Genomic DNA, 25,187 nt, shown 5'->3' on the forward strand with positions numbered 1-25,187 from the left:
ACCCTTTCCCCCCTCCCCCCACTGGGCAGCAATACACAGTACAGAGGGAAACTGAGGCACACCTAGGATTGATCAACATATTACAGAAAATCCCCACTTCAGCACAGCTGGCCAGGGGAGCATTTGGGTACGTTCAGTGGAGCAGCCCCAGTATTCACTGGCAGGGGATAGCTTGCTGTCGTGGTGGCACAAGGGCTGCCCATGGCCCTCACATGGATCTTACACAGGGCTGTAGGATATACGGCAGAGCAGCCGGACTGTGTGCGACTCACCGCAGAGAGGGGGACAGAGATCTGGAATGGACAGCGCCTCCCCAGGCAGGGTTAGGGTTAGGGTTAACTTTCGCTACGAAACAATGAATTGTTGGGGTTTTTCTTTTGCCGTACTATAAAAATACAATGTATTATGCATATGATATGTGGTTTATAAGTCTATATAAGAATTCTTTACATAGCATACTACCTATCATAAAATATTATCTTGTGTGCTCCAAACCCACCAAGCAGAAAATCCCAGTCTCTTTTTCTAGGCAGACATCTCTCTTCAAATTCACTTCTCTATCCTCTGTCTCCCCCAGGACCACTAATTAATCTCGAGTAAACACCTTGGACACACAGAGTGTCAACAAGCACGAAAGAGAAAGAAAGAATTTACCAGAAAAAAGACTGATAATCTCTAGACAGGCATTGAGAAAGTGAGAAAAACTAGCCTATATTCAAGCAAATTTAATGAATATTTAATAGCCTATAAATCATATTTGCATGTAGTTTGAAATAACTTACTCACCAAATACTCAGAATATTTCTATATATACGTATATCTTCCTTCACTTCTCTCAAAACCCTCTATTTATCCTTTCGTCAGCACTCTCTGATATTTACTGTGAAGGTTCCCAAAACTGACGGCAGGAAGCCAACACAAATTCATCCTCCTCAAGATCCACTTGACCCAAGCCCATAAGATGATCATCTGCACACTCAATCATGTGAAGCATGGGTAGCGAATGAAACAGAAAGTGGCGTGTGCACTAAAATATACAATTGTCCGTATGTACAGATCCAAAGAAGAAAGAACCCACAAACACTTGGGAAAACGAAGGACAATAGGAGCAAAGGCACTGTACGACTTTGCGTGCTGGACCGTAAACAAAAGATGGCAGCCTTCCAGCTCTGACCTGCCAAGGGGGAGGCTATGCCTGACGTCACTCCTCGGACGAGTCCCCTACGAGTAGGAGCGTGGCAGGGCGGCTTCACGACGTGGCCGTCTCCCACCTCACATCGTTCCCGAATTTATCGGCAGTGAGATTATTTATTTATTTATTTAAATACGTGATGAAGGCACGGTCAGAATTTTACCAGTAGCAGCTGGCCAACAAAATGCTGCCTCAGGAGACTGATAGCAGACGTACTCGTAGAAATAGTAATTTTATGAGTGCAATTATGGTTCTTTTCTCAGCCCTGGCCTCCCGCCTGAACAATTAGTGAAGGGTAAAGGTAGGTAAGGGTATGTGTGTAGCCAGATGTGTATATTTTTGTCAGATTTGAACGAAAATGCCTATATTTAGAGAGAATCTTCTTTTTCTCATATCTCCTTTATTTAGCAACCAATTTTGATAAAATTTGAAATGGAGTCAGTATTTTCTTTTTTAGAGGCCCCTCATATTGCGAGGCCCTAAACAGTCATCTAGTTATTTTATGCGTTAATCCGGCACTGGCCGGCACTGGCCACAGCTGGAGAGCGCTGGGAGATGGAGTGGGATGGCACCTGTGAAGATGCGGGGCTGGGAGTGCTGATTGCCACTCCTGTTTCATAGGCTGACTCTGCATGGTGATGGGGACCGGGGTGGGCATTGGCATGTATGGGGCCAGCCTGGTGCTGGGGCAGAACTCATAAATAACAATCCAGGGCTCTGGGAACATCTCCTGATGAGATATCCCTGCCCACCTCCTGGCCAGGCTGTGCTAATCCCCTTCCATCTCCCTCCGCCAGCCCGGCCACGCTAATCTCCTCCCATCCCTCCTAATCCTCCCCCTCTCTTTTGCTTCTCTGCTCCAGAGCCTTGCTTTCCTCTAGCTCCAGATTAACTAATTAGCACTATCTGGCCACGCTAAACCCCCGTTAAATGGATTAAGAAGTGGCTAATCCTGGGAACTACAGGCCAGTCAGCCTCACCTCAGTCCCCAGAAAAATCATGGAGCAGGTCCTCAAAGAATCAATCCTGAAGCACTTACATGAGAGGAAAGTGATCAGGAACAGTCAGCATGGATTCACCAAGGGAAGGTCATGCCTGACTAATCTAATCGCCTTCTATGATGAGATTACTGGTTCTGTGGATGAAGGGAAAGCAGTGGATGTATTGTTTCTTGACTTTAGCAAAGCTTTTGACACGGTCTCTCACAGTATTCTTGTCAGCAAGTTAAAGAAGTATGGGCTGGATGAATGCACTATAAGGTGGGTAGAAAGTTGGCTAGATTGTCGGGCTCAATGGGTAGTGATCAATGGCTCCATGTCTAGTTGGCAGCCGGTGTCAAGTGGAGTGCCCCAGGGGTCAGTCCTGGAGCCGGTTTTGTTCAATATCTTCATAAATGATCTGGAGGATGGTGTGGATTGCACTCTCAGCAAATTTGCGGATGATACTAAACTGGGAGGAGTGGTAGATACACTGGAGGGCAGGGATAGGATACAGAGGGACCTAGACAAATTGGAGGATTGGGCCAAAAGAAATCTGAGAGGTTCAGTAAGGATAAGTGCAGGGTCCTGCACTTAGGACGGAAGAACCCAATGAACAGCTACAGACTAGGGACCAAATGGCTAGGCAGCAGTTCTGCGGAAAAGGACCTAGGGGTGACAGTGGACGAGAAGCTGGATATGAGTCAGCAGTGTGCCCTTGTTGCCAAGAAGGCCAATGGCATTTTGGGATGTATAAGTAGGGGCATAGCGAGCAGATCGAGGGACGTGATCGTTTCCCTCTATTCGACACTGGTGAGGCCTCATCTGGAGTACTGTGTCCAGTTTTGGGCCCCACACTACAAGAAGGATGTGGAAAAATTGGAAAACGTCCAGCGGAGGGCAACAAAAATTATTAGGGGACTGGAGCACATGACTTATGAGGAGAGATTCTATGTGAATGAGAGGCTGAGGGAACTGGGATTGTTTAGTCTGCGGAAGAGAAAAATGAGGGGGGATTTGATAGCTGCTTTCAACTACCTGAAGGGGGGTTCCAAAGAGGATGGATCTAGACTGTTCTCAGTGGTAGCTGACGACAGAACAAGCAGTAATGGTCTCAAGTTGCAGTGGGGGAGGTTTAGGTTGAATATTAGGAAAAACTTTTTCACTAGGAGGATGGTGAAGCACTGGAATGGGTTACCTAGGGAGGTGGTGGAATCTCCATCCTTCGCGGTTTTTAAGGTCAGGCTTGACAAAGCCCTGGCTGGGATGATTTAATTGGGGTTGGTCCTGCTTTGAGCAGGGGGTTGGACTAGATGACCTCCTGAGGTCTCTTCCAACCCTGATATTCTATGATTCTAGGATTATCAGGACAGGAATGTATTCCTAACAGCCCACTAGCACCTTATTTCAATGTGACTAGTTTGGCATCTGAGGATGTGACCGGTCGCTTACCAGCTTATTGCTGCCTCTGCTGCTTAGCCAGAGACCTTAGCCTAAGAACAGACTGTCACAGTGAGAGAAGGCCTTATACAGGCAGACAGTGATTTTGATTCTTTCTTTCTTTTATATCTCTATAACTAGCTAAATGATAAACATATACCTAAATTCTTAAAGTACAGGCCTTTGCAGACAGGCCTGAATATCTATATCCTAACACCCCACCCCTCCCAACGCTTGCTGCACGAAACAGCTGGTTTGTGGCGGCAAGCGCTGGGAGGGATGGGGGAGAAGCAGGACGCGGCGTGCTCAGGGGAGGAGGCAAGGCGGAGGTGAGCTGGGGCGGGGAGCTCCAGCCCTGGAGCATCCACGGAGTCAGCACCTATGGTGCAGGAGGGGTTTCCAACCTGGGGCAGGGAGTTTGGGGTGTGGGCTCTGGCCGGGCAACACTTATCTCAGGCAGCTCCCATTCAGCAGCGCTGAAGGGCTAAGGCAGGCTTCCTGCTGGCCCTGGTCTCACGCTGCTCCCACAAGTGGCCAGCATGTCCGGCTCTGGCCCCACACTGCCCATGCCTATAGGCATCACCCCCACAGCTCCCATTGGCTGTGGTTCCCGGCCAATGGGAGCTGTAGGGGTGGCTTCTCAGGGTGGGGGCAGCACGCAGAGCTTCCCTGATCACCCCTGTGCCTAGGGGCCAGACATACTGTCAGCTTCCGAGAGCTGCGCTGGAGCCAGGGCAGGCAGGGAGCCTGCCTTAGCCCTGCTGTGGCATTGACCAGACTTTTTACAGCCCAGTCAGTGGTGCCAGCTGGAGCTGCCAGGGTCCCTTTTCGACTGGGCGTTCCGGTTGAAAATCGGATGCCTGGCAACCCTACTCTCCTAGCACTCCACGAAAGGGGTGAGCCGGCTAGCTTCCTGGTTAGCTCTCTCCAGAGGCTTGCAGTATGTGAAACAGAGAAACATGCAGCCCCTTTGAGTCTCCCCCATGGCTGCCTTTTAATAGCACAATAGTCAGACCCATGCAAGGCAACAAGCTTGCCGAGCATTTCCCTGCCTCAGCATCCTCCCCACCCGGGCACATTCCTGGGCTGGGGTCAAAGTCCTCTGGGCCAGCCATGCCCTTGTGCTGCGGAGCAGAGTTTGTCTGCTGCCATCTGGAGCTTTCTCCCCCAGCTCAGCTCCCCTCGCGTGGCTGTCTGCACCCTCTGTCCTGCCCAAACTTCCTGTGTCTCGCCCAAGCTCCCCGGGGGACTGTTTAATGTACCCCACACCAACACTTGGGTCTTTTCAGTCATTTCCCACTGCCCCCAGCCCAGCCCAGCCAGGGAGGGAGGAAGTGTCTTTGTCCAGCAATCCCATTAGTCAGTCCTGTTATGATCTGAGCATTCCCCATTGTCCTGGGCTGGAACGCCGTTCTGCTAGCCGGTGGGGCACAGACAGGAGGGTATTTTTGCTTTCCATAGCAACAGCTTCCCACCATCACCTGTCCATCAACTGTCCAGACAAGGCCCCAGAATGATCACAGGGCCAAACGACTTGTCGTCCACTCCCGGTGCCCTGCTGTGGCAAAAAGGGCTGGTGCGACCCAGGGCTATATAAACAGGGGAGTGGTGAGCAGGAGCAGGGAGTAGGATTTACCTCTGCCTCCGGCACTGGGGAGACCCATACTGGAATGCTGCAACCAGTTCTGGGGGGCAGGTTTTACAACAAATGTTGAAATAATTGGAGCTGGTGCAGAGAAGAGCCACCTAAATGATTCGGGGGCTGGAGAAAATGCCTGACAGAGCTCCATCTGTCTAGCTTCTCCAACCCACACCTGAGAGGTGACTTGATAACCGGGTTGAAGTACCTTCCAGGAGAGATAACACCAGGTACAAAAGGACTCTTAGGTCTAGCAGAGAAAGGTGGGGCAAGACCCAGTGGCTGGGAAATGGAGCCAGGCACATTCCAGTTAGAAGGAGGCACAACCGTCTAACAGTGCAGTTGAGGAACCCCTGGAGCAAACTCCTGAGGGCCAGGGTGGAGGCACCATCACTGCTGTCTTCAGAGCCAGACTGGAGCCTTTCCGGACGTTGGTCAAACACCAGTGACAGGGCTCAGTACAGGGGAAGCGGGTGAGAGTCTCTGCCCTGTGGCCTACGGGAGGTCAGACTGGGTGAGCCAATGGGCCCATCTGGCCTCTCCATCTCTCAGTCCCCTAGCCCTGTCCCCAGGGCTGGTGTGGTCCCTGTGCGTGTCCCGCAGCAGCTCCTCCTACCACCTTTTCCCCTTGGAGTGAAGATCCCCTGGCCTTGGGGTCCCCATGGGGAGTCTCCAGGGTGGCTGCATCCCCTTCCGCCATGGCAGGTTCCTGCAGCTGTTCCATGGCTGTGGCAACCCCCTTCCATATGGATGGGAAAAAGAAACAACACCACGCCTCTCCTTCCCTCTGGGCTGACTGTGGATCATAGGGAAAGGGCGGTGGGGGGGAGAGGGTCTGTGCCCTGTGCGGTGAGATGGAGCAGTGGGAACGGATGCAGGGGGAGGGGGATCCCAGCACCACAACACATCCACAATAACAATTCCCTCACCACACTGGGCGACACGGCGCAGCAGGGCTGATGGGACCCCTGGATGGGAGGTGCCAGTCCTGCTATGGAAATTCCCCCCCCTAAACCAGACCTGCTCATAGGGCAGTACTGACCATGTGCTGGAGAGCCTGTCCCAGCAATAGGCCCGATCCCAATGCAGCTACAGTGCTGGGGTCACGTGTCTGTGCCCAGGTTACAGAGGGCATCAGCTCCCCCACTGCCTATGCTTCAAAAACAACCCCTCCCCGAGCTCCCACCCAGCCCCTCCCCTTAGCAGCCAGCCTGGATCTGACATGCCCAGGGGCAGCAGTGGGTGAAAGCAGGGAGACATGCTCTGACAAAGGGGGAATTCTTTGTAATATTTTTTTATGAATCCTGTGTGTGCTTCAGTTTCCCCTGCAGTTTGCTCTCAAGGCAGGCTAAGAGACACGTGGGGGAGAGTCACCTAGCTGTCTGAGTGGATCATTAAAGAAGGACCGGTAAGGCCGACCCATATCAGCAGAGAATGTGAGGAGACAATGGGAAATCCAGTCACCAGGCCACGGACCCCTAGCACCCAGGGCCCCAGTAGGAGGATTTTGCCACCTCTCAGCAGGGAGGCTGAAGGACAGACTGTGCTGGGAGGTGGGGGAGAAAGGTTGGCTGCTGAAGGAAACTGGGGCTCTCTTCTGGGAACTGAGGAAAGAAGGAAGTCAAAGACACAGTCTGAACATGGAGTTTGGGCTAGGTCGGGGTCAGATTCGGGAGGTGGGGGACAGCTTTAGGGGCAGGGTTGGACTTGGCTGGTGAATTGTGGCTCAACCAGAATGGATGATGCTTTAACCCTCAGTTTCTCCTGCTGACATAGGGCCTTGCTGGGCTGTGGAACGGGTTTGAAAAGGCTGCCCACTGTCACTGCAAACATGGGCTGGGGTGTCGGAGGCCCCGAAGAGCAGCCAGGTCTCTCCCTGGAGTCTGGTTCAGTGGGACATGCTAGGCAGGGCTCGCAGGGTGAAGGAGGGCTGGAGCCCAGAGGCTCTGGTGCTGAGGCCAGTGGCTGACCCTGGAGGAAGAGTAGGGGCCCCTGGCGGACTGATGCACTGAAGGGCTCCTCCAGGGGACAGTGTAAATGCTAGGGCCTAGCACTGATCCTGGGGATCTGTGACGGAGGTGCTGCCAACCCCTCAAGGGGCCAGGCCAAGAGTGGGTCCCATGAAGGAATCACACACCCATGCTGGGGATGCCTGGATTCAATCCCCAGCCCGGGGATGCCTGGATTCAATCCCCAGCCCTCAAAGGGTGGGTGAGGTCCAGTGGGTTAAGATAGGGGGCAAGGACCCCGGACAGCTAGGTTCCAGCCCTTCCCTCTACATTGCAGATTGCCATGCTAGCACCAGGGGGCTGGGAGAGGAAGACAACGGCCTTTTCATTTAGGCTGGAAGAGAATTGGATTTTATGGGCTGAGGACCTGGTGAAGCAGCCCCAGCACAGGGTGAACTGCCGTAGGGCGTGCTTAGCCCCAGCCCCTCAAGGATCCCTGAGGAGGTGAGTTTGCCATGCCTCATGCTGAGCCCTCAGGGGTGGTGGCTCTGTGCTTGTGGGTATGCACCTGGCAACACAGCCTGCCCCCGGCAGAGCCTGGCCTGATGGAACAGAGCAGGATAAATGCAGCGCATATTGTGGGCACCACTCTGGGTCAGGGCACTGCCCCCTGTAGCTCCTGCCTATCCCACCCCAGAGGTGGCTGTATCTCCCCCCTGGGCAGTGCCCCATCTTGGGTACAGCCACCAAATTGAGTAGCACTGGGGCCCTGTGAGGAGGTAGCCCATGTGCCTGGCTAACACTGCCCAACTCCTGCCCCCCAGCTGCAGAAAACAGCAGCCCCACAGGACCCAGCTCCTGGCACAGTCCTTGAGTTCTGGGCAGCGGGCACCTGCTGGAGCTGTGTGGGGGGCTCCTTCTGGGACTGGAAAGGGGTTTCCTCTCTCATGCGTTAAGCACCAACTTCCCCTGTCCACCGTGCACCATAACAACAACACAAAGGGGCCTGGTCTGGTAGCTGTTTATTGTGCCACGGGGGTGCCCCTTATGTCCGTCCATGGGGTCACTGCTTGCCGTTGCCGTTGATGGGCCGGTCGCGGTGGGCAGCCGACTGCAGGTAGGTGTGCAGGCGGGGCCGGGCACTCACCCGCTCCACATAAGCGGCCAGCAGAGGGCAGGAGGCCAGGCAGCCGGGTGCTAGCACCAGGTGGTTCCGCACCAGTTCCACCAGGTTATAGTCTGCAAAAGAGATCTGGGGAGAGGGGGCGGAGTCAGCCCATGGCCATGCCCCCGAGCAGCTGATGAGACCCATCTGTTTTGGGGCCAGGGACAGTGAGACTCTGGTCACCTGAGGAGGAGACTGATGGACAGATGCCCCCCTAAAGTGGCTGGGGTAAGAGTGGGGAGACAGCCCCCCCACCCCAACACACTCACCTTATCTCCAACAATGAAGGCCTGGCCAGCGCGGTTCTGGGACAGTAGGGTCTCAAAGGGGCGCAGATGCCCTGGCAGTGCCTCCACATAGGCCACCTTCCCGTTCTCCTGTGGGAGACAGGAGTCAGGGCCCAGCCGCCTCCCCAGGAGCCCACTCCCACCACAACCTGTCCTACTGCTGTACCCATCCCCAACATGACAAGGTCCACCCCCAGCTAAACCCACCCCTCACCCTGACTTGTCCTAGCACCGGACCCACCCGCACCACAATGGGGCCTGTCCCCAGCGATGGGCCCACCCCCTTGCTCCCCATCCTAGCACCAAAGTCAATCCTGCTCTCACTGCACTGGGGCCCACTCCTGCCTCCAAGTGCTGGAGCCACACCCAACCCACCCCGACCAGACCCCTCTCTCAGTGCTGGAGCTCCCCCCCCCCCCGCGCCCCCACCTCCCCCGACACAGACTCTGCCCTTGGCTCACGTAGTTCTGGTAGATGAGCTGGGCGTATTTGAGGCGCAGATCTTCCACTCCGTCATTCACCATGTCCAGCAACCCTGCCTCCCGCTGGTCCTTTCCGTATAGCCCTGCCAGAGTGAAAGCTGCCATCAGCAGGGAGAGACCTTCCCCCCACCCTACACCCAGCCCAGCCTCCCCAAGCTCCTTCCCACATAGCACTGCCAGAGGAGAGCCGTGGTCAGCACAGGGAGCCCCCCCTACACCCAGCCCCCCCTTGCCCCCACAGCTGCCCAGCCCCTCCCTCCCCCAGCCGTACCATAGGTCCTGGCCAGGTGCCGCAGGATGGCGTTGGACTGGTACAGGGTTAAGTCTCCATCCTGAAACTTGGGCAGCTGCCCAAACAGCTGCAAGGAGCACAAAGTGAGGAGTCACAAGCCCCAGATTGGGCCAACAGGGTGAGGCCATGGGACACACACACGGGGACATGGGGCACAGCAGCCACCTCAGTGGGGCAACAGCAAGGTGGGCCAGAAAGCCATTGGGGGAGGGCACTCTGAACCAGTGCCCAATCCCCCTCTTCAACCCACCCCAGGTCATGCCCCCCCATGGGTTCCCCCACACCCACCCTCTCCCCACCCCCATGGGGTCATGTCCCCAATCTCCCCTGAGATGCCCCCCACCCCTCATGCCCCCCACCTCCCTTGGATTCCTCCCACCCCACAGGGTCACTCCCCCCCACTCCCCTGGGAGGGGATCCCCTCTCCCCCGCAGGGTCACTCCCCCCACCTCACCCACTCCGCTCAGGGACCCCCCGCCGCTCAGTGCCAGCCCCCCCCCCCCCAGCCCAGGGGTTTCACTCACACAGGATTTCTTGAGCTCTCCCTTCTGCCACAGATCAATGGTCACCACGTCCTCCTGCCACTCCTGCCCCTGGTCGGCCAGCAGCATCCGCATGGCCTCGCAGCGCCCTGCGCCACGGGACGGGCAGACCCTCACTCGCTGCCCCCGGGCACGGGCACGCCCTCGCCCCCCCTCCCGCAGCCCCCCCGGGCACGGGCACGCCCCCCGCCCCGCCGGCCCCCCTCCCGCAGCCCCCCCCGGGCACGGGCACGCCCCCGCCCCGCCGGCCCCCCTCCCGCAGCCCCCCCCGGGCACGGGCATGCCCTCGCCCCCCCTCCCGCAGCCCCCCCCGGGCACGGGCATGCCCTCGCCCCCCCTCTCGCAGCCCCCCCCCGGGCACGCCCCCGCCCCGCCGGCCCCCCTCCCGCAGCCCCCCCCGGGCACGGGCACTCCTGCCCCACGCCCCCCTCGCTGCCCAGCCCCCGCAGGGCACAGGCCGGGCAGAACAGACACCCCCTGAGGGGACGGGGGAGCCCAGGGCCGGGCTAGCGGGGGCTGGGGGTCGGGAGTGCGGGGCACCGGCGGGGGCTGCAGGTCAGGATCCGGGGGCCCCCGTCACTCACCGCGCACGGGGAAGTAGGTGATGGTGAAGGGCCCGGGCACTGCGGAGAGAACAGAGAAGGGAGCGGAGTTAGCGGGGTCTGGGACGGGGGAGGGGAGGGGAGGGGGGCGCACCAGGGCCCCTCGCCCGGACTCACTCTTGGGCTCGCTCGCTCTCTGCAACTGCGGAGCCGGACGCGTCCTGCTCTGGTTACACGGAGCCTGGAAAGTGCTGAGTCACCCGCCCCCGGTGCCTTAAAAGCAGAGGGACAGGCCCCGCCCCCAGCCAGCGGGGCGGAATTTGCTGCTGGGGTGGGAGCGCGGAGCTCCCAACCCGCTTCCCGGGGCTCGGTTCTTAAAGGCACCTGCCTGGCCAGTGCATTGAGCTGCTCAAGGAGACTTGAGACAGTGACATAGTGTGCGCCCCCCGCTCCAAAAAAAATACCCTTGTCAGACATTTAAACCTCCCCACTCAGTTTTCGGGTCTGCAGAACCTCAGCGCAGGTCTGTCCTAGCCGCGGCTCTGACTGTGACCCCGTCCCTGCGGCTTCACGCCGATCCAGAGAACGTGCTTTTTACTGCCCTGAGCCCCTCATCCTGCTCCTGCGGCCCCCCTGTGCCGCGGGAGTCCTGCCGAGCAGTGCCCCATGCAATCACGGTGTTTCTAGTGCAGCGCTTCCGGCTTGCCTTGCATCATTCCTGTCTCCTTCTACATTTTTGTTCCTTTTTTTCTTCCTCTTTTTTTAATACCTGGGGTTATTCTTGGGGATCATATGCCATCCAGGCTGAGTGATTTCCTAGCCTGGTGTCCAAACTTTTTCCGTTTCCTTTGAGCTACCAATGGGGATTGCCTTTGTCAACTGTTGCCTCCCTATCGAGCACTCTCCTGCTTTTTCACCTCACCATTTGTGTGCAGAAGTCGGTTCCCAAATATTCAACACAGGCCAGATGTGTAAAGGTTGAAAGCACCTTGATACTTTGGGATAGCTCAGTGGTTGGAGCATTAATCTGCTAAATCAAGGGTTGTGAGTTCAATCCTCAAGGGGGCCATTTGTGGCAAAAGTTGGGGCTTGGTCCTGCTTTGAGTAGGGGGTTGGACTAGATGATTTCCTGAGGTCCCTTCCAACCCTGGTATTCTATGAATACTTTTGAAAATCCCACTAGGTGCCTTTATTTAGGCACTATACTAGCTTGTATGAAATCCTTCTCAAAGGCAAATTTCTACTGTAATTTTTACCAAATATAGGTGTACAGCCCCAAGATAGATTGACAGCCACAAGCTATAAAAAATAATGAGTTCTACACCCCAAAAGACATGAGATTTAAATAAACAAATTCATTCTGGGTTCTTTTAATTTGCATTTTTCTTTTTGAGCCTTTAGGGTGTGCTAGGTTGGTACTTTTGCAGTTACCTCTCCCCAAGAATCCATATCCCTAAAACAGCTGCACATTCCTATAAATCCTGTACTGTTTTGGACTTCCAGTAATATGTGATTCGTCCTCCCCACACACTTTGTAATTGAAAACTTATTTAAAATTCCCTTTGTGTAGATAATCCCCACCCTGCAAACGCTGAAGTGCAGACTTCACTGTTCTGTGACTTCATTTGTTGCATACCTAGATGTGGATTTTCTACTGAATTACTTCTAATTGCATATTTTCATAGCCTTTTTTTATGCTACATGTTTTATTTTGATACATTTCAACATGATACATGGTGCCCTTCATTCTGACAAGTTTACTCTTTTGTACTGCCAAAATTAAGGATTTTAAAAAAAAATTAATTATCCTGTCACTCCTTTGCATTGGTCGGGCAGCGGGCATAAATGGTGACTGTGACAGTGCACCCCATATTCTTCACAGTGATATTATTATTATATGATTAAGGTATAATTATGATGCATTTTATACAAGATAAGTCATGTGAGGTGTCATTGGAAAAGTTATGATTTGCCAAATATGATTATCCTATTTGTGCGCATGTATCAATTTTGTATCTGAAGTTATGAATAGTGACTATGTATCTGTTTTTCAGATGTAGTTACACCTAGGTAACGGCCACTAGACAAGATGCTTTCAGTCTAGATAGCTGGATGAGAAGGGCCCATTCCTGGTAATGGGCCATTAGGGAAAATGAGAGGTCTTAGGAGATGTTTATCCACCACCTGAGCCTCTCTGAGGACACGCCAGACAACCTGTGAGTAATGGCTGCGATGACTCAGCAAGGTATGCAAGGGCCTGTGACCAGGTCACATGATTCCAGACTCCACTTTGGGATGTCAGTGTTTTTCCACAAACTGAATTTGGAACAAAGGGTTTCCACCAGATGCTAAAGCTATATAAGGCAGGGAGTGACATCATCTGTGATTCTGCTGTCCCCACCTAAGAAGACTCCTGGAAACACCTGAGGAACAAAGACTGAACTGGGGGAAGTGCTGGACCCAGGCTAAAGGGATTTCTAGCCTGTGAATGAAACACCTGGGGATTCCAAGCTAAAGAAAGGGCAGCTTGCTCCTTAAGAATCTGCAGCCTGCTTGTACCATCAGTTAGTGTGAGAATCTGCTATTCATATCCAATCTATTTCGTATACTAAGCTTAGTTTGTATTTTTTGTTTATCTGCTAGGTAATCTGTTTTGATCTGTTTGCTATCCTTTATAATCACTTAAAATCTATCTTTTGTAGTTGATAAACTTGTTTTTGCTTTATCTAAACCAGTGAGTTGGAGTGAAGTGTATGAGAATCTTATCTCAAGGGGCAAAGGCTGTTGCATATCCCTCTCCACATTGAGGGAGGGGATGAACTTTATGAGCTTACACTGTGCAGTTCCCTGTGCAGCACAAGATGATATTAATTTGGGTTTTGACTCCTGGGGGGGTGCATGCCTGGAGAGCTGGGAGTTGCCTTAGCTGTAGCCTTTCTGTTGTTGGTTCATTGCAGGGCCTGGATAGAGAGCCTGCATGTTCTGAAGCTAGTGAAAGTGCAGTCTGAAGGGCTTTGCAGCTTTTCACAGCAGCATAGTGAGAGAGGGAGCCCAGGATGGTGGGTCAGAGGGCTCAGTGGTACCTCCGTTACAGGTGGCACCCCTGTGGGAACCCATCACAATGGCATGGTCGAGCAGGGTTATATGCACAGCTTGTTGCTCTGAGTGAGATTTGCACTTCATAGGCTGGTGGTGATTTTAAGTGTAGTGGCTTGAGATCAGTCAAAGAGGTTACCAGTTTGTTATTTTCTGTTTGCTTATTTCAGGCAAGGGAGTTAGGGACAGAAAAGCAGCAAGATGAGTGAAAATAGTGAAACCATTGTGAATTTGGAACTGTGCAGAGTGCAGGCAGAAGAAAAAGAGAACCCCAAAGACTGTTGGAGATAAAAGAATTGCAAAAATAAAAGTAACTGAAGCCCAGAAGCAAGTCATGAAAGCAGAGAATGCAAGGAAGAAACTGCACACCAGAGAGTTTTGCAACTGAAACAGATAGAGGAAGATAAAGAAATTAAGATCCAGAAATTAGCCATGGAGGGGAAAGAAAAAGAGAGAAAGCACCAACTAAACTTGCGAAAGAATCAGAACCAGATAAAAGATTTATTGGAAAAAAAGGATCGTAAGTTTAAAAAAAAAAATTTAACCCTGTTGAGTATTAAGCTGAAACTCCAGAGGAAAACGATAAGGTCTCAGGTACTGCTGGAGTAAGGGGAGAGTGTCTCTTTAATTCCTCTGCAGCAGTGGGAAACGGTATGCTTCCAGGGGTGTGTGGTTGAGACCAGCTCTTGCCCAGTAGCTGAAAGCAGCATTTCCCCCAGAAAGGGTGGGGGCGGGGGGTGTTGCCCGCCAGTGAGAAAACTGTCCAGGTTGCTGGCTGCCAGCAGGTTGCAGATAAGCAAGTGACAGACCTCACGTACATAGGGAGATGTGTCCTAGAGGGAAGTCCAGAGGAGCGTGATAGTCCAGAGAGTAGAGACCACTGAGGTGCGTGAGGGTTCCATTGACTCTGTAGTTGGAGACAAACCCAACTCCGAGAGGGAGGAGTGTGTAGTGCCTGCCAGGGAAAGAACTGTTCAGGCTGTTAGCTATGAGCTCATCACAGCTGGACAGGGGACAGATTCCACTCTAGCTGTGTGTCTTAGAGCGGGGTCAGAGGAGGAAACTGAAAAGGAATTAGTGGGAGTACAGGGCTTGTCTTTACTGCAATATTTGCTTTAGGTATAACTTGCCCCTAATAAGACTCCTGATTCTTGTCAGCAAGTTAAAGAAGTATGGGCTGGATGAATGTACTATAAGGTGGGTAGAAAGTTGGCTAGATTGTCGGGCTCAACGGGTAGTGATCAATGGCTCCATGTCTAGTTAGCAGCCGGTGTCAAGTGGAGTGCCCCAAGGGTCAGTCCTGGGGCCGGTTTTGTTCAATATCTTCATAAATGATCTGGAGGATGGTGTGGATTGCACTCTCAGCAAATTTGCGGATGATACTAAACTGGGAGGAGTGGTAGATACGCTGGAAGGCAGGGATAGGATACAGAGGGACCTAGACAAATTGGAGGATTGGGCCAAAAGAAATCTGATGAGGTTCAATAAGGATAAGTGCAGGGTCCTGCACTTAGGACGGAAGAACCCAATGCACAGCTACAGACTAGGGACCGAATGGCTAGGCAGCAGTTCTGCGGAAAAGGACCTACGGGTGACAGTGGACGAGAAGCTGGATATGAGTCAGCAGTGTACCCTTGTTGCCAAGAAGGCCAATGGCATTTTGGGATGTATAAGTAGGGGCATAGCGAGCAGATCGAGGGACGTGATCGTCCCCCTCTATTCGACATTGGTGAGGCCTCATCTGGAGTACTGTGTCCAGTTTTGGGCCCCACACTACAAGAAGGATGTGGAGAAATTGGAGAGAGTCCAGCGAAGGGCAACAAAAATGATTAGGGGTCTGGAACACATGACTTATGAGGAAAGGCTGAGGGAACTGGGATTGTTTAGTCTGCGGAAGAGAAGAATGAGGGGGGATTTGATAGCTGCTTTCAACTACCTGAGAGGTGGTTCCAGAGAGGATGGTTCTAGACTATTCTCAGTGGTAGAAGAGGACAGGACAAGGAGTAATGGTCTCAAGTTGCAGTGGGGGAGGTTTAGGTTGGATATTAGGAAAAACTTTTTCACTAGGAGGGTGGTGAAACACTGGAATGCGTTGCCTAGGGAGGTGGTGGAATCTCCTTCCTTAGAAGTTTTTAAGGTCAGGCTTGACAAAGCCCTGGCTGGGATGATTTAGTTGAGGATGGGTCCTGCTTTTGAGCAGGGGGTTGGACTAGATGACCTCCTGAGGTCCCTTCCAATCCTGATATTCTATGATTCTATGATGTTTCCTCACTGATCACATGTGGGGAGGGGTTCACCCAGGACTGAAACGCTGGGTCAGTTTCTGTGCAGCCAGGCACCCAACCTGTAGCTCAGGTTTTAAGAGGGAACTGTGTAACTGACCTCCCAGAGGGGAGCAGTCACACAACTGACCTCTTTGGGATAGAGAGAGGGATGACAGAGGATCATAGAATCGTAGAATCATAGAAGATTAGGGTTGGAAGAGACCTCAGGAGGTTATCTAGTCCAACCCCCTGCTCAAAGCAGGACCAACACCAACTAAATCATCCCAGCCAGGGCTTTGTCAAGCCAGGCCTTAAAAACCTCTAAGGTTGGAGATTCCACCACCTCCCTAGGTAACCCATTCCAGTGCTTCACCACCCTCCTAGTGAAAAAGTTTTTCCTAATATCCAGCCTAGACCTCCCCCACTGCAACTTGAGACTATTGCGCCTCGTTCTGTCATCTGCCACTACTGGGAACAGTCTAGATCCATCCTCTTTGGAACCCCCTTTCAGGTAGTTGAAAGCAGCTATCAAATCCCCCCTCATTCTTCTCTTCCATAGACTAAACATCCCCAGTTCTCTCAGCATCTCCTCATAAGTCATGTGTTCCAGTCCCCTAATCATTTTTGTTACCCTCCACTGGACTCTTTCCAATTTCTCCACATCCTTTCTGTAGTGGGGGGACCAAAACTGGATGCAATACTCCAGGTGTGGCCTCACCAGTGCCAAATAGAGGGGAATAATCACTTCCCTCAATCTGCTGGCAATGCTCCTACTTATACAGCCCAATATGCCGTTAGCCTTCTTGGCAACAAGGGCACACTGCTGACTCATATCCGTCTTCTCGTCCACTGTCACCCCTAGGTCCTTTTCTGCAGAACTGCTGCTTAGCCAGTCGGTCGCCAGCCTGTAGCAGTGCATGGGATTCTTTCGTCCTAAGTGCAGTCCTCTGTATTTGTCCTTGTTGGACCTCATCAGATTTTTTTTTTTGGCCTAATCCTCCAATTTGTCTAGGTCACTCTGGACCCTATCCCTCTCCTCCAGCGTATCTACCTCTCCCCCCAGCTTAGTGTCATCTGTGAACTTGCTGAGGGTGCAATTCATCCCATTTCCCAGATCATTGATAAAGATGTTGAACAAAACCGGCCCCAGGACTGACCCTTGGGCCACTCTGCTTGATACCAGCTGCCAACTAGACATCGAGCCATTGATCTCTACCCGTTGAGCCCGACAATCTAGCCAGCTTTCTATCCACCTTATAGTCCATTCATCCAGCTCATACTTCTTTAACTTGCTGGCAAGAATACTGTGGGAGACCATATCAAAAGCTTTGCTAAAGTCAAGATATTTCACATCCGCTGCTTTCCCCATATCCACAGAGCCAGTTATCTCGTCATAGAAGGCAATCAGGTTGGTCAGTCATGACTTTGCCCTTGGTGAATCCATGCTGACAGTTCCTGATCACCTTCCTCTCCTCCAAGTGCTTCAAAATGGATTCCTTGAGGACCTGCTCCATGATTTTGCCGGGGACTTAAGTGAGGATACCCCAATCCAGGTCCCACTTTTGGAAAAATGCTGTTCGTAATGTACTTGTGGAAACGAACTCTGTCTCTTTAAGATGGGCTGAGAATCTGACTAAAGACTTAAATGTCGGTCAATATGCTAATGACTCACCTGAGAAAGGGGAGGAGGAAGCAATTTCCAGGGTGGATAAGATACAGCAAACAGCTAAGGAAAAGCTGCTGGAGGATCACAGCCCTCTATGAAAAAGGGGGTGGGGAAAGTCCCAGTGCCGGAAGGGTAAATCACAAAATCCTAGGAGCAGGGGGGTGGATTGGGAATGGGGAGGATTATTTGCATGGGCATAACCCTGGAGACCAAATGCAGCTCCACAGAGAGCCAGACACCATGCAAGGTCCCCTCACCTCCTTGCCTCACCAAAACCCCAAAGACCTACATAAACTGAGAACCCTTTGTGACATTCTGTATCTTGGGAGAGCATCCTGGAACCCCCATATTCATTTTTTTTATAATCATGATCTTACGTATAAAGCCTGCCTTGTACGGTATCCAGGGAAAGGTTATGATCTGCTGAAAGTCATTTCTCTCTATATATATGTGTATCATGAATGCATATGAAGTTATGAGAATTGTGTTGTAGGGTTATTTAAACATGTCATTAAAACATGCCGTAAATTGGGGAATCAGCCAGATATTAGCTCCCTAGAGGCAACAGCAAGGAAAGAAACCAATACCCTGGCGGGGTGTCAAACAATCCAACAACAGCCATTGACCAGCAAGGGAGCTACAATTCAATGACTCACCTGCAAGAGGCCACACCAGGGGCATTGCTTAACATTGCCTGGGGACTCAACAATGCCCCCCAGACGTGCCTGGACTTGTGCTCCCCAAGCACATAGGACTCAGAGTATAAAATCGAACACGGGGGGCCCATGCTTGGCCTTTCTTCCGCCCCCACCTATGCTGCAAGCAACAAGGACACTCTGAAGACTCCAACTGAGGGGACTGGTCCAGCTTTCAAGGGTGAAATCTGTGTACAGTACTATGCACCTATTTGCTATAACAACACTGAATTAGACTCTAAATACATTCTATGGGTGGCTTACCCGAGATCACTTATTCACTGACACTTTAAAAACTCCTGCATCCCAATCTGGGTCTATGCTGGTTATGTGCTATGTATGTATCTTGTGAACCTTGTTACCGATACTTGTGTAAGCAGAGTCAGGATGAGCTCCACCCTGACATCTGGTGGTGAGGTGTGGCAAGTTGTGGAAAAGAACTTCAGGGGCTGGTCTCATTTGCATAGGCACACCCACCATACCTAGAATGAGGCCATAGGTGCCCAAATGGTCACTTTGGCTGCTGTGGGATCCCCAGTGTCTCTGTTACTGGGGCAGGAAGAATAAATTGTTATTACCCTGATTATGGGAACTGTGCTTGGAACTGTACTGGGCCTTTTGTCATGATGGAGGGACTCGCCATCAACTAAGTAGCACTCGCTAGGCAAGGGACATGGCTTCCAAAACTCTGTGAATGGAAAGAGGCTGGGGATAGGTATTAATACCTGGTGGTATGGGTCTCACGTGCTAATTGTACTTCCTCCTCTCTCCACTGTGGACTATCAGAGCTAATGTTGAGTCTATCAGGAGTCTAGTTACAGGCTGCTGAGCTGAAGTTGCTTTGGGCTAATGGTGCACCAGCACTAAAGCTCCCCTGCTACCAGCTGACATCACAAAAGAGCTAAAAACTGACTAAGAGCTGAAATTACTGAGTGTTGTGTTAAGTAGTGGGGGAGCCTGAAGATATATTGTGGAGCAATTTGCAGGATGGCTGGAGCGGCTTGTGGACTGGCTGGTGGAGCAGTTTGTGGGACGCTGAGTAGAGCAGTTCGTGGGACGGTGGGAGCTGCTTGTGGGACTGCGAGCCGAGTGGAGCAGTTTATGGACCGGCTGGTGGAGCGGAGCAGAGTGAAGCCCTCTGGAGCTGTGGGGCGGTCAGCTTCAGATCATGTAAGGTGCCCCTTACCTCTTCCCTCCCCCCCCATCTCCACCCAGGTTGGGAGGTAAAACTCTGCAGATAAACTTTCGAACTCTAGGGCTGCCCTGACCAGGGACAGAGACTTTTGGGTTGTTGGACTTTTGGAACTTTGGGTGATTTGGGGTTGCTGGACTCAAGAACCAAAGGGAAAGGGGCACGCCCCAATTTGCTTGGGGTGGGTTTTTGCTCATGGGTTCTGTTATGAATCCTGTTTGTGATGTTCCCCCAACATAATGCCACATTGTTTCTCTCTGTTATTAAAAGGCTTTTTGCTACACTCAGACTCCGTGCTTGCGAGAGGGGAAGTATTGCCTCTTGGAGGCGCCCAGCGGGGGTGGTATATATTTGTCCCAGGTCACTGAGTGGGGGCTCGAGCCGGTTTTGCATTGTGTTATTGGAATGAAACCCCTAGATACTGAACCCGGCCCTTGTTGCTGCCAACTCTGAAGGGCAGAAGGGTTACACTTGTAACCTCCCATAGCTTAAGCCTGACCCCAGATGTACAGTACCTTCCTTCTTAACTTATGTACATTTGATTAAACATTCGCTTTAATAAAATTTTTAAATCTGAACTGCAATATCCCGTGGGTGAGGAAAACCTGCTGAATCTAGTTGTTGCCCAGTCTAATAGGGTTGAGAGTTCAGACTGCGTGGTTATATTTTATTTCTTTTGGTAACTAACGCTGACTTTTTGCCTATCACTTAAAACCACTTAAAATCTATATTTTGTAGTCAATAAATTTGTTTTACTGTTTATCTTTACCAGTGAGTTTGTAGGAAGTGTGTGGCAAATCTGCTCAGGTTTTGCAAAGGCTGGTGCATATCCACTTTCCATTGATGAAGCGGTGAACCAAATAATAAATTTGCACTGCTCATCTTGAGCAGTGCAAGACAGTATATTCCTGAGATACAGTGCTGGGAGCTGGGGGGATTTGGCTCTGGTGCCTTTCTCTGTGTGATTCATGAGTGGCTCTGGGAGCATTCATGCAATCTAGCTGGGTGTGAGTCTCCACTTGCTGTTGTGCTGAGTGATCACAGCATCTGGCGGGGCTGGCTGCTTGTCACTAGCAAAGCATTGTGAGAGACAGCCCAGGCTGGAGAGAGTTTAAGGGGGCACAGCAGTCCCACAGTCCCAGGATGCACCCCGGGGATCCCATCACACCCTTACTGAAGGGGACACTGGAAAAAAACACTAATGGGGAAGAAAGGCCAGTATCTGAACACCTGCTATGGCTCAGGGAGGAGTAGAAAAAAACAATGAATATTAAACAAACCGGACTGTCTAAACAAAAGGCGTGGCACTTGGAAACGCCTCCCTGTCATGAATTTGCTGGTACTGTTAAGTCTCATAATACACCGTTTGTTGGTTATATTGAAGGTGAACCCTTTGAAAAGGTGTAACATGCATGATTGTTGGGAAGAACTTTTGAACATGCTGGGAGTGGTATCAGGGAAGTCCTATAAGGATACTGCTTCTCAACTAATATCTGTAAACAGGATTTGAGCTTGGCACAGCAGAAAAAGCATAACAAACCCAGTCTGCTGTGTGGAAGGGGAAACTGAGGCACACCATCTCATGGCATTGGTGGCTAAATGCCAAGACACCGACACTCTAAAATAAATTGATATCTGCATTATGTTAACAATGCTACACACAAGAATGTTTTCAGGCAACCTGGGAAAAGAAACACAGAAAAGAAACTGGGTGACGGTAGAATGTTTGGTAACACTTGGGAGTCGTAGAACCAAAACCTAAAGCGGGCATTAAGCATCTGCCTCTGCACTAGTCAGTGACTAACCCTCTGGCAGTAATCTAAGGGGGGAGGTGTGACACCACGCCCCATAGTCTTCACAGTGATATTATTATTGTATGATTATGGCATAATTATGATGCATTTTATACAAGATAAGTCATGTGAGGTGCCACTGGAAAAGTTATGATTTGCCAAATATGATTATCCTATTTGTGCGCATGTATCAATTTTGTATCTGAAGTTATGAATAGTGACTATGTATCTGTATTTCAGATGTAGTTTTACCTGGGTAACAGCCACTAGACAAGATGCTTTCAATCTAGATAGCTGGATGGGAAGGGCCCATTCCTGGTAATGGGCCATTAGGGAAAACAAGAGGTCTTAGGAGATGTTTGTTCACCACCTGAGCCTCTCTGAGGACACTCCAGACAACCTGTGAGTAATGGCTGCGATGACTCAGCAAGGTATGCAACCAGGTCACATGATTCCAGACTCCACTTTGGGATGTCAGTGTTTTTCCACAAACTGAATTTGGAACAAAGGGTTTCCACCAGATGCTAAAGCTATATAAGGCAGGGAGTGACATAATTTGTGGTTCTGCTCTCCCCACCTAAGAAGACTCCTGGAAGCACCTGAGGAACAAAGACTGAACTGGGGGAAGAGGTTTCTAGCCTGTGCATGAAAGACCTGGGGCTTCCAGGCTGTAAAGAAAGGGCACCTTGCTCCTTAAGACTCTGCAGTCTGCTTGTACCATCAGTTAATGTGAGAATCTGCTATTCATATCCAATCTATTTCGTATACTAAGCTTAGTTTGCATTTTTTGTTTATCTGCTAGGTAATCTGCTTTGATCTGTTTGCTAGCCCTTATAATCTATCTTTTGTAGTTTATAAACTTGTTTTTTTGCTTTATCTAAACCAGTGAGTTGGAGTGAAGTGTATGTGAATCTTAGCTCAAGGGGCAAAGGCCGTGATATATTCCCCTCCACACTGAGGGAGGGGGTGAACTTTATGAAAACTCATATTTTCTGGTCAGTATTGTCCTGATAAAATAGGTGTGACAACATTGTATGGGAAATTATAAGATTTTCCTGTGTGCTGGTTTTAAGAGATGTTCCAAATCCCACAGACCTATCCAAACAAAAGTCAGCAAAGAGGTCTGTCCTAAACAAAGGAATGTATACTTGCCTTTATAACAGAGTCATGAAGCAGGAAGGGAAACAAAGGAAACTCAAACACCCTGAGACATCCTCCCTCTCCACCCACCTCATTCGCTGCACCTAAGAAGACAATTGAAATAGCCATTGGACACTAGGGGAGGGGCCCTGATATGAAAGTTTTGTCAGTAGTCTGCTGGAGCATGTGGTAAGAAAATTTGCTTTGCAATTGAGAGAGTTTCTTAAGCAGATACTAGTAAGTTTTTATTTCTATTTTTCTTTTAACCATTTCTGACTTTTATGCCTCATTACCTTAGGCACCGAGTTTCTAATCTGCTGCGGGGGTTGCTCCCCCCAGCTCTGCCCAGACGCTGCCCCCACTCCACCTCTTCCCATCCCATTCTGCCCCCTTCCCAGAGCGCGCTGCACCCTCGCCCTCCCCTCCAGTGCCTCCTGATGCCACGAAACAGCTGATCCATGGCAGGTGGGAGGCACGGATTGGTGGGGCCCCCTAGCGGGCAGGAGGCAGTGGGGGTGGGAGAGGCATTGATAGGCAGGCACCCACCAGCAGCACCCCCTAACTGCTTGCGTTGAAAAGTTATTCATAAGTATTTCAAATACTGTTTACAACACTTCCCGCTAGTTAGTGTTTGGCCTACATTAGAAATTGTATAGCCAGCGGCAAATAAACCTCTAATCTACTATGGAGAGGGACCAATAGAGGACAAAGCCCTTCAGTCAGAATTTTACGTAGATCAGTTTTGCACACTGCTTCTCCAGCTTACAGAAATACTGTTCTTTGTTTGTGTCCACATTTAAATGGGACATTTCACCACGGTAGCAAACGGGGTGAGCAGTGCCCCTAACCATCCCAACAGGCCACGCCCAGACCAGGAGATAGGGAAAGGGGAGAGGTAGCAGATGGTGACAGGGCCTCTAAGAGAGCTGCTAGGCGTCAGTCATAGCTGCCAGTAGCACATTGTGCTGGTAGCGGTTTCTAACATTACAGCCCCAGCCAGGACCTTGCCCTGTGGACTGGCTGATCCTTGGGTCTGTGACCAGCACCTGCCGAACCTCGCAACACGGCTTGCGCTGCACCCCCGGCCCTTCTGCCCCCACTGGCTCGGGCTGGGCTCAGTGCCCCTGCAGCTGGGTCAGACTGGGCTCGGGGCTCCCACCCACCCTTGCTCACCACAACTGGGTCAGACTGGGCTAGGGGCTCCCACTCGCCCTTGCCCCACTGTGGGTCACGCGGGGCTCTTTGGCCACACCCCTGCCCCTCCCCCCATGACGGGATGCTAGGCTCAGTGCCTCCCCCCACCCTGCCCCGGCTCCTTCCCACATCAGGTGATGCCCTGCTCACTGCCTTGTTTCCCCTCACACACACCCAACCCCATCACTCGCCCTTCTCTGGGTCACATTGGGCTCCATGCCCCTGGCCATTCCCCCTTCTCTGGGGTGCGGAGGGGCAAGGTACATTTGATTTATTTCCTGGTTTAGTCCCTGGATGGCATTTCTGCTGTGATCTTGCATAATTTCATACTTCACCCATGCACAGAACCAGCCCTCTGCCAATGCCCATCTGTCATGAAGAGGGATGGTTCTGTAATATTTTTATGATGACCAATGCGTGCCTTAGTTTCCCCCAATGCCTTGTATGGGTACCCAGTGGTGGTGGTGGGGGTTTCGATCTGCTCTCAGGTGGACAGGTGTCATCTCCCTGTCTGGGCCATTAAAGAAAAGCTGAACCCAACCCAAATTCACAGAGGAGCCAGCCAGCCAAAGAGGCCCCAACGCTGAGAAATCCACATCAAGGCCAGCTATTAGGTGGGAACCAGGGATTTCCCTACACCCCCTGTCATAAATATAAAGGGAAGGATAACCACCTTTCTGTATACAGAACTATAAAATTCCTCCTGGCCAGAGGCAAAACCCTTTCACTTGTAAAGGGTTAAGAAGCTAAGATAACCTCACTGGCACCTGACCAAAATGACCATTGAGGAGACAAGATACTTTCAAAGCTGGAGTGGGGGGGAACAAAGGGTCTGTCTGTGTGATGCTTTTGCCGGGACCAGAGCAGCAATGCAGGTCAGAACTCCTGTAAAGGGTTAATAAGCAATCTAATTAGATATACGTTAGATTCTGTTTTGTTTAAATGGCTGATAAAATAAGCTGTGCTGAATGGAATGTATATTCCTGTTTTTGTGTCTTTTTGTAATTTAAGATTTTTGCCTAGAGGGATTCTCTATGTTTTGAATCTGATTACCCTGTAAGGTATTTACCATCCTGATTTTACAGAGGTGATTCTTTTACTTTTTCTTCAATTAAAATTCTTCTTTTAAGAACCTGATTGCTTTTTCATTGTTCTTAAGATCCAAGGGGTTGGGTCTGTGTTCACCTATGCAAATTGGTGAGGATTTTTATCAAGCCTTCCCCAGGAAAGGGGGTGTAGGGTTTGGGGAGGATTTTTTGGGGAAAGACGTTTCCAAGTGGGCTCTTAGATGCTTGGTGGTGGCAGCAATAAGGTCCAAGGACAAAAGGTAAAATAGCTTGTACCTTGGGGAAGTTTTAACTTAAGCTGGTAAAAATAACCTTAGGGGGGTTTTCATGCTGGTCCCCATATCTGTACCCCAGAGTGGGGAAGGAACCTTGACACCCCCCTGTGGGGGTGTTTCCCCCCTGAATTTCCCCAACATCCTCCCCAATTTTGTGAACTAGTTACCTGCAGTGTTGTCAATTTAATGATTGTTTGGAAATTTGAATTGAAATTGAAATATTAATACACACTTTAAAAGCATATAAAGGGTATGATGCACATATTTTATCTGAAAAATTATAATAGATTTGAAAAGT

The 25,187-nt window shown here is 51.0% G+C and overlaps 1 protein-coding gene across 1 annotated transcript; it reads right to left on the bottom strand.

Moving 5' to 3' along the window:
• Positions 1 to 8,202: 8,202 nt before the first annotated feature.
• On the bottom strand, positions 8,203 to 10,790 carry GSTP1 (glutathione S-transferase pi 1). Its single transcript, XM_073346665.1, has 7 exons — positions 10,685 to 10,790; positions 10,550 to 10,588; positions 9,948 to 10,054; positions 9,403 to 9,490; positions 9,111 to 9,214; positions 8,632 to 8,739; positions 8,203 to 8,449 (listed from the first exon to the last, which is right to left on the bottom strand). Coding segments are annotated over exons 1-7 (636 nt in total). The 5' UTR covers positions 10,686 to 10,790; the 3' UTR covers positions 8,203 to 8,260.
• Positions 10,791 to 25,187: the final 14,397 nt, after the last annotated feature.

This window comes from Lepidochelys kempii, chromosome 6 (genome assembly GCF_965140265.1).
Source record: "Lepidochelys kempii isolate rLepKem1 chromosome 6, rLepKem1.hap2, whole genome shotgun sequence".
Lineage (NCBI taxonomy): Eukaryota > Metazoa > Chordata > Testudines > Cheloniidae > Lepidochelys > Lepidochelys kempii.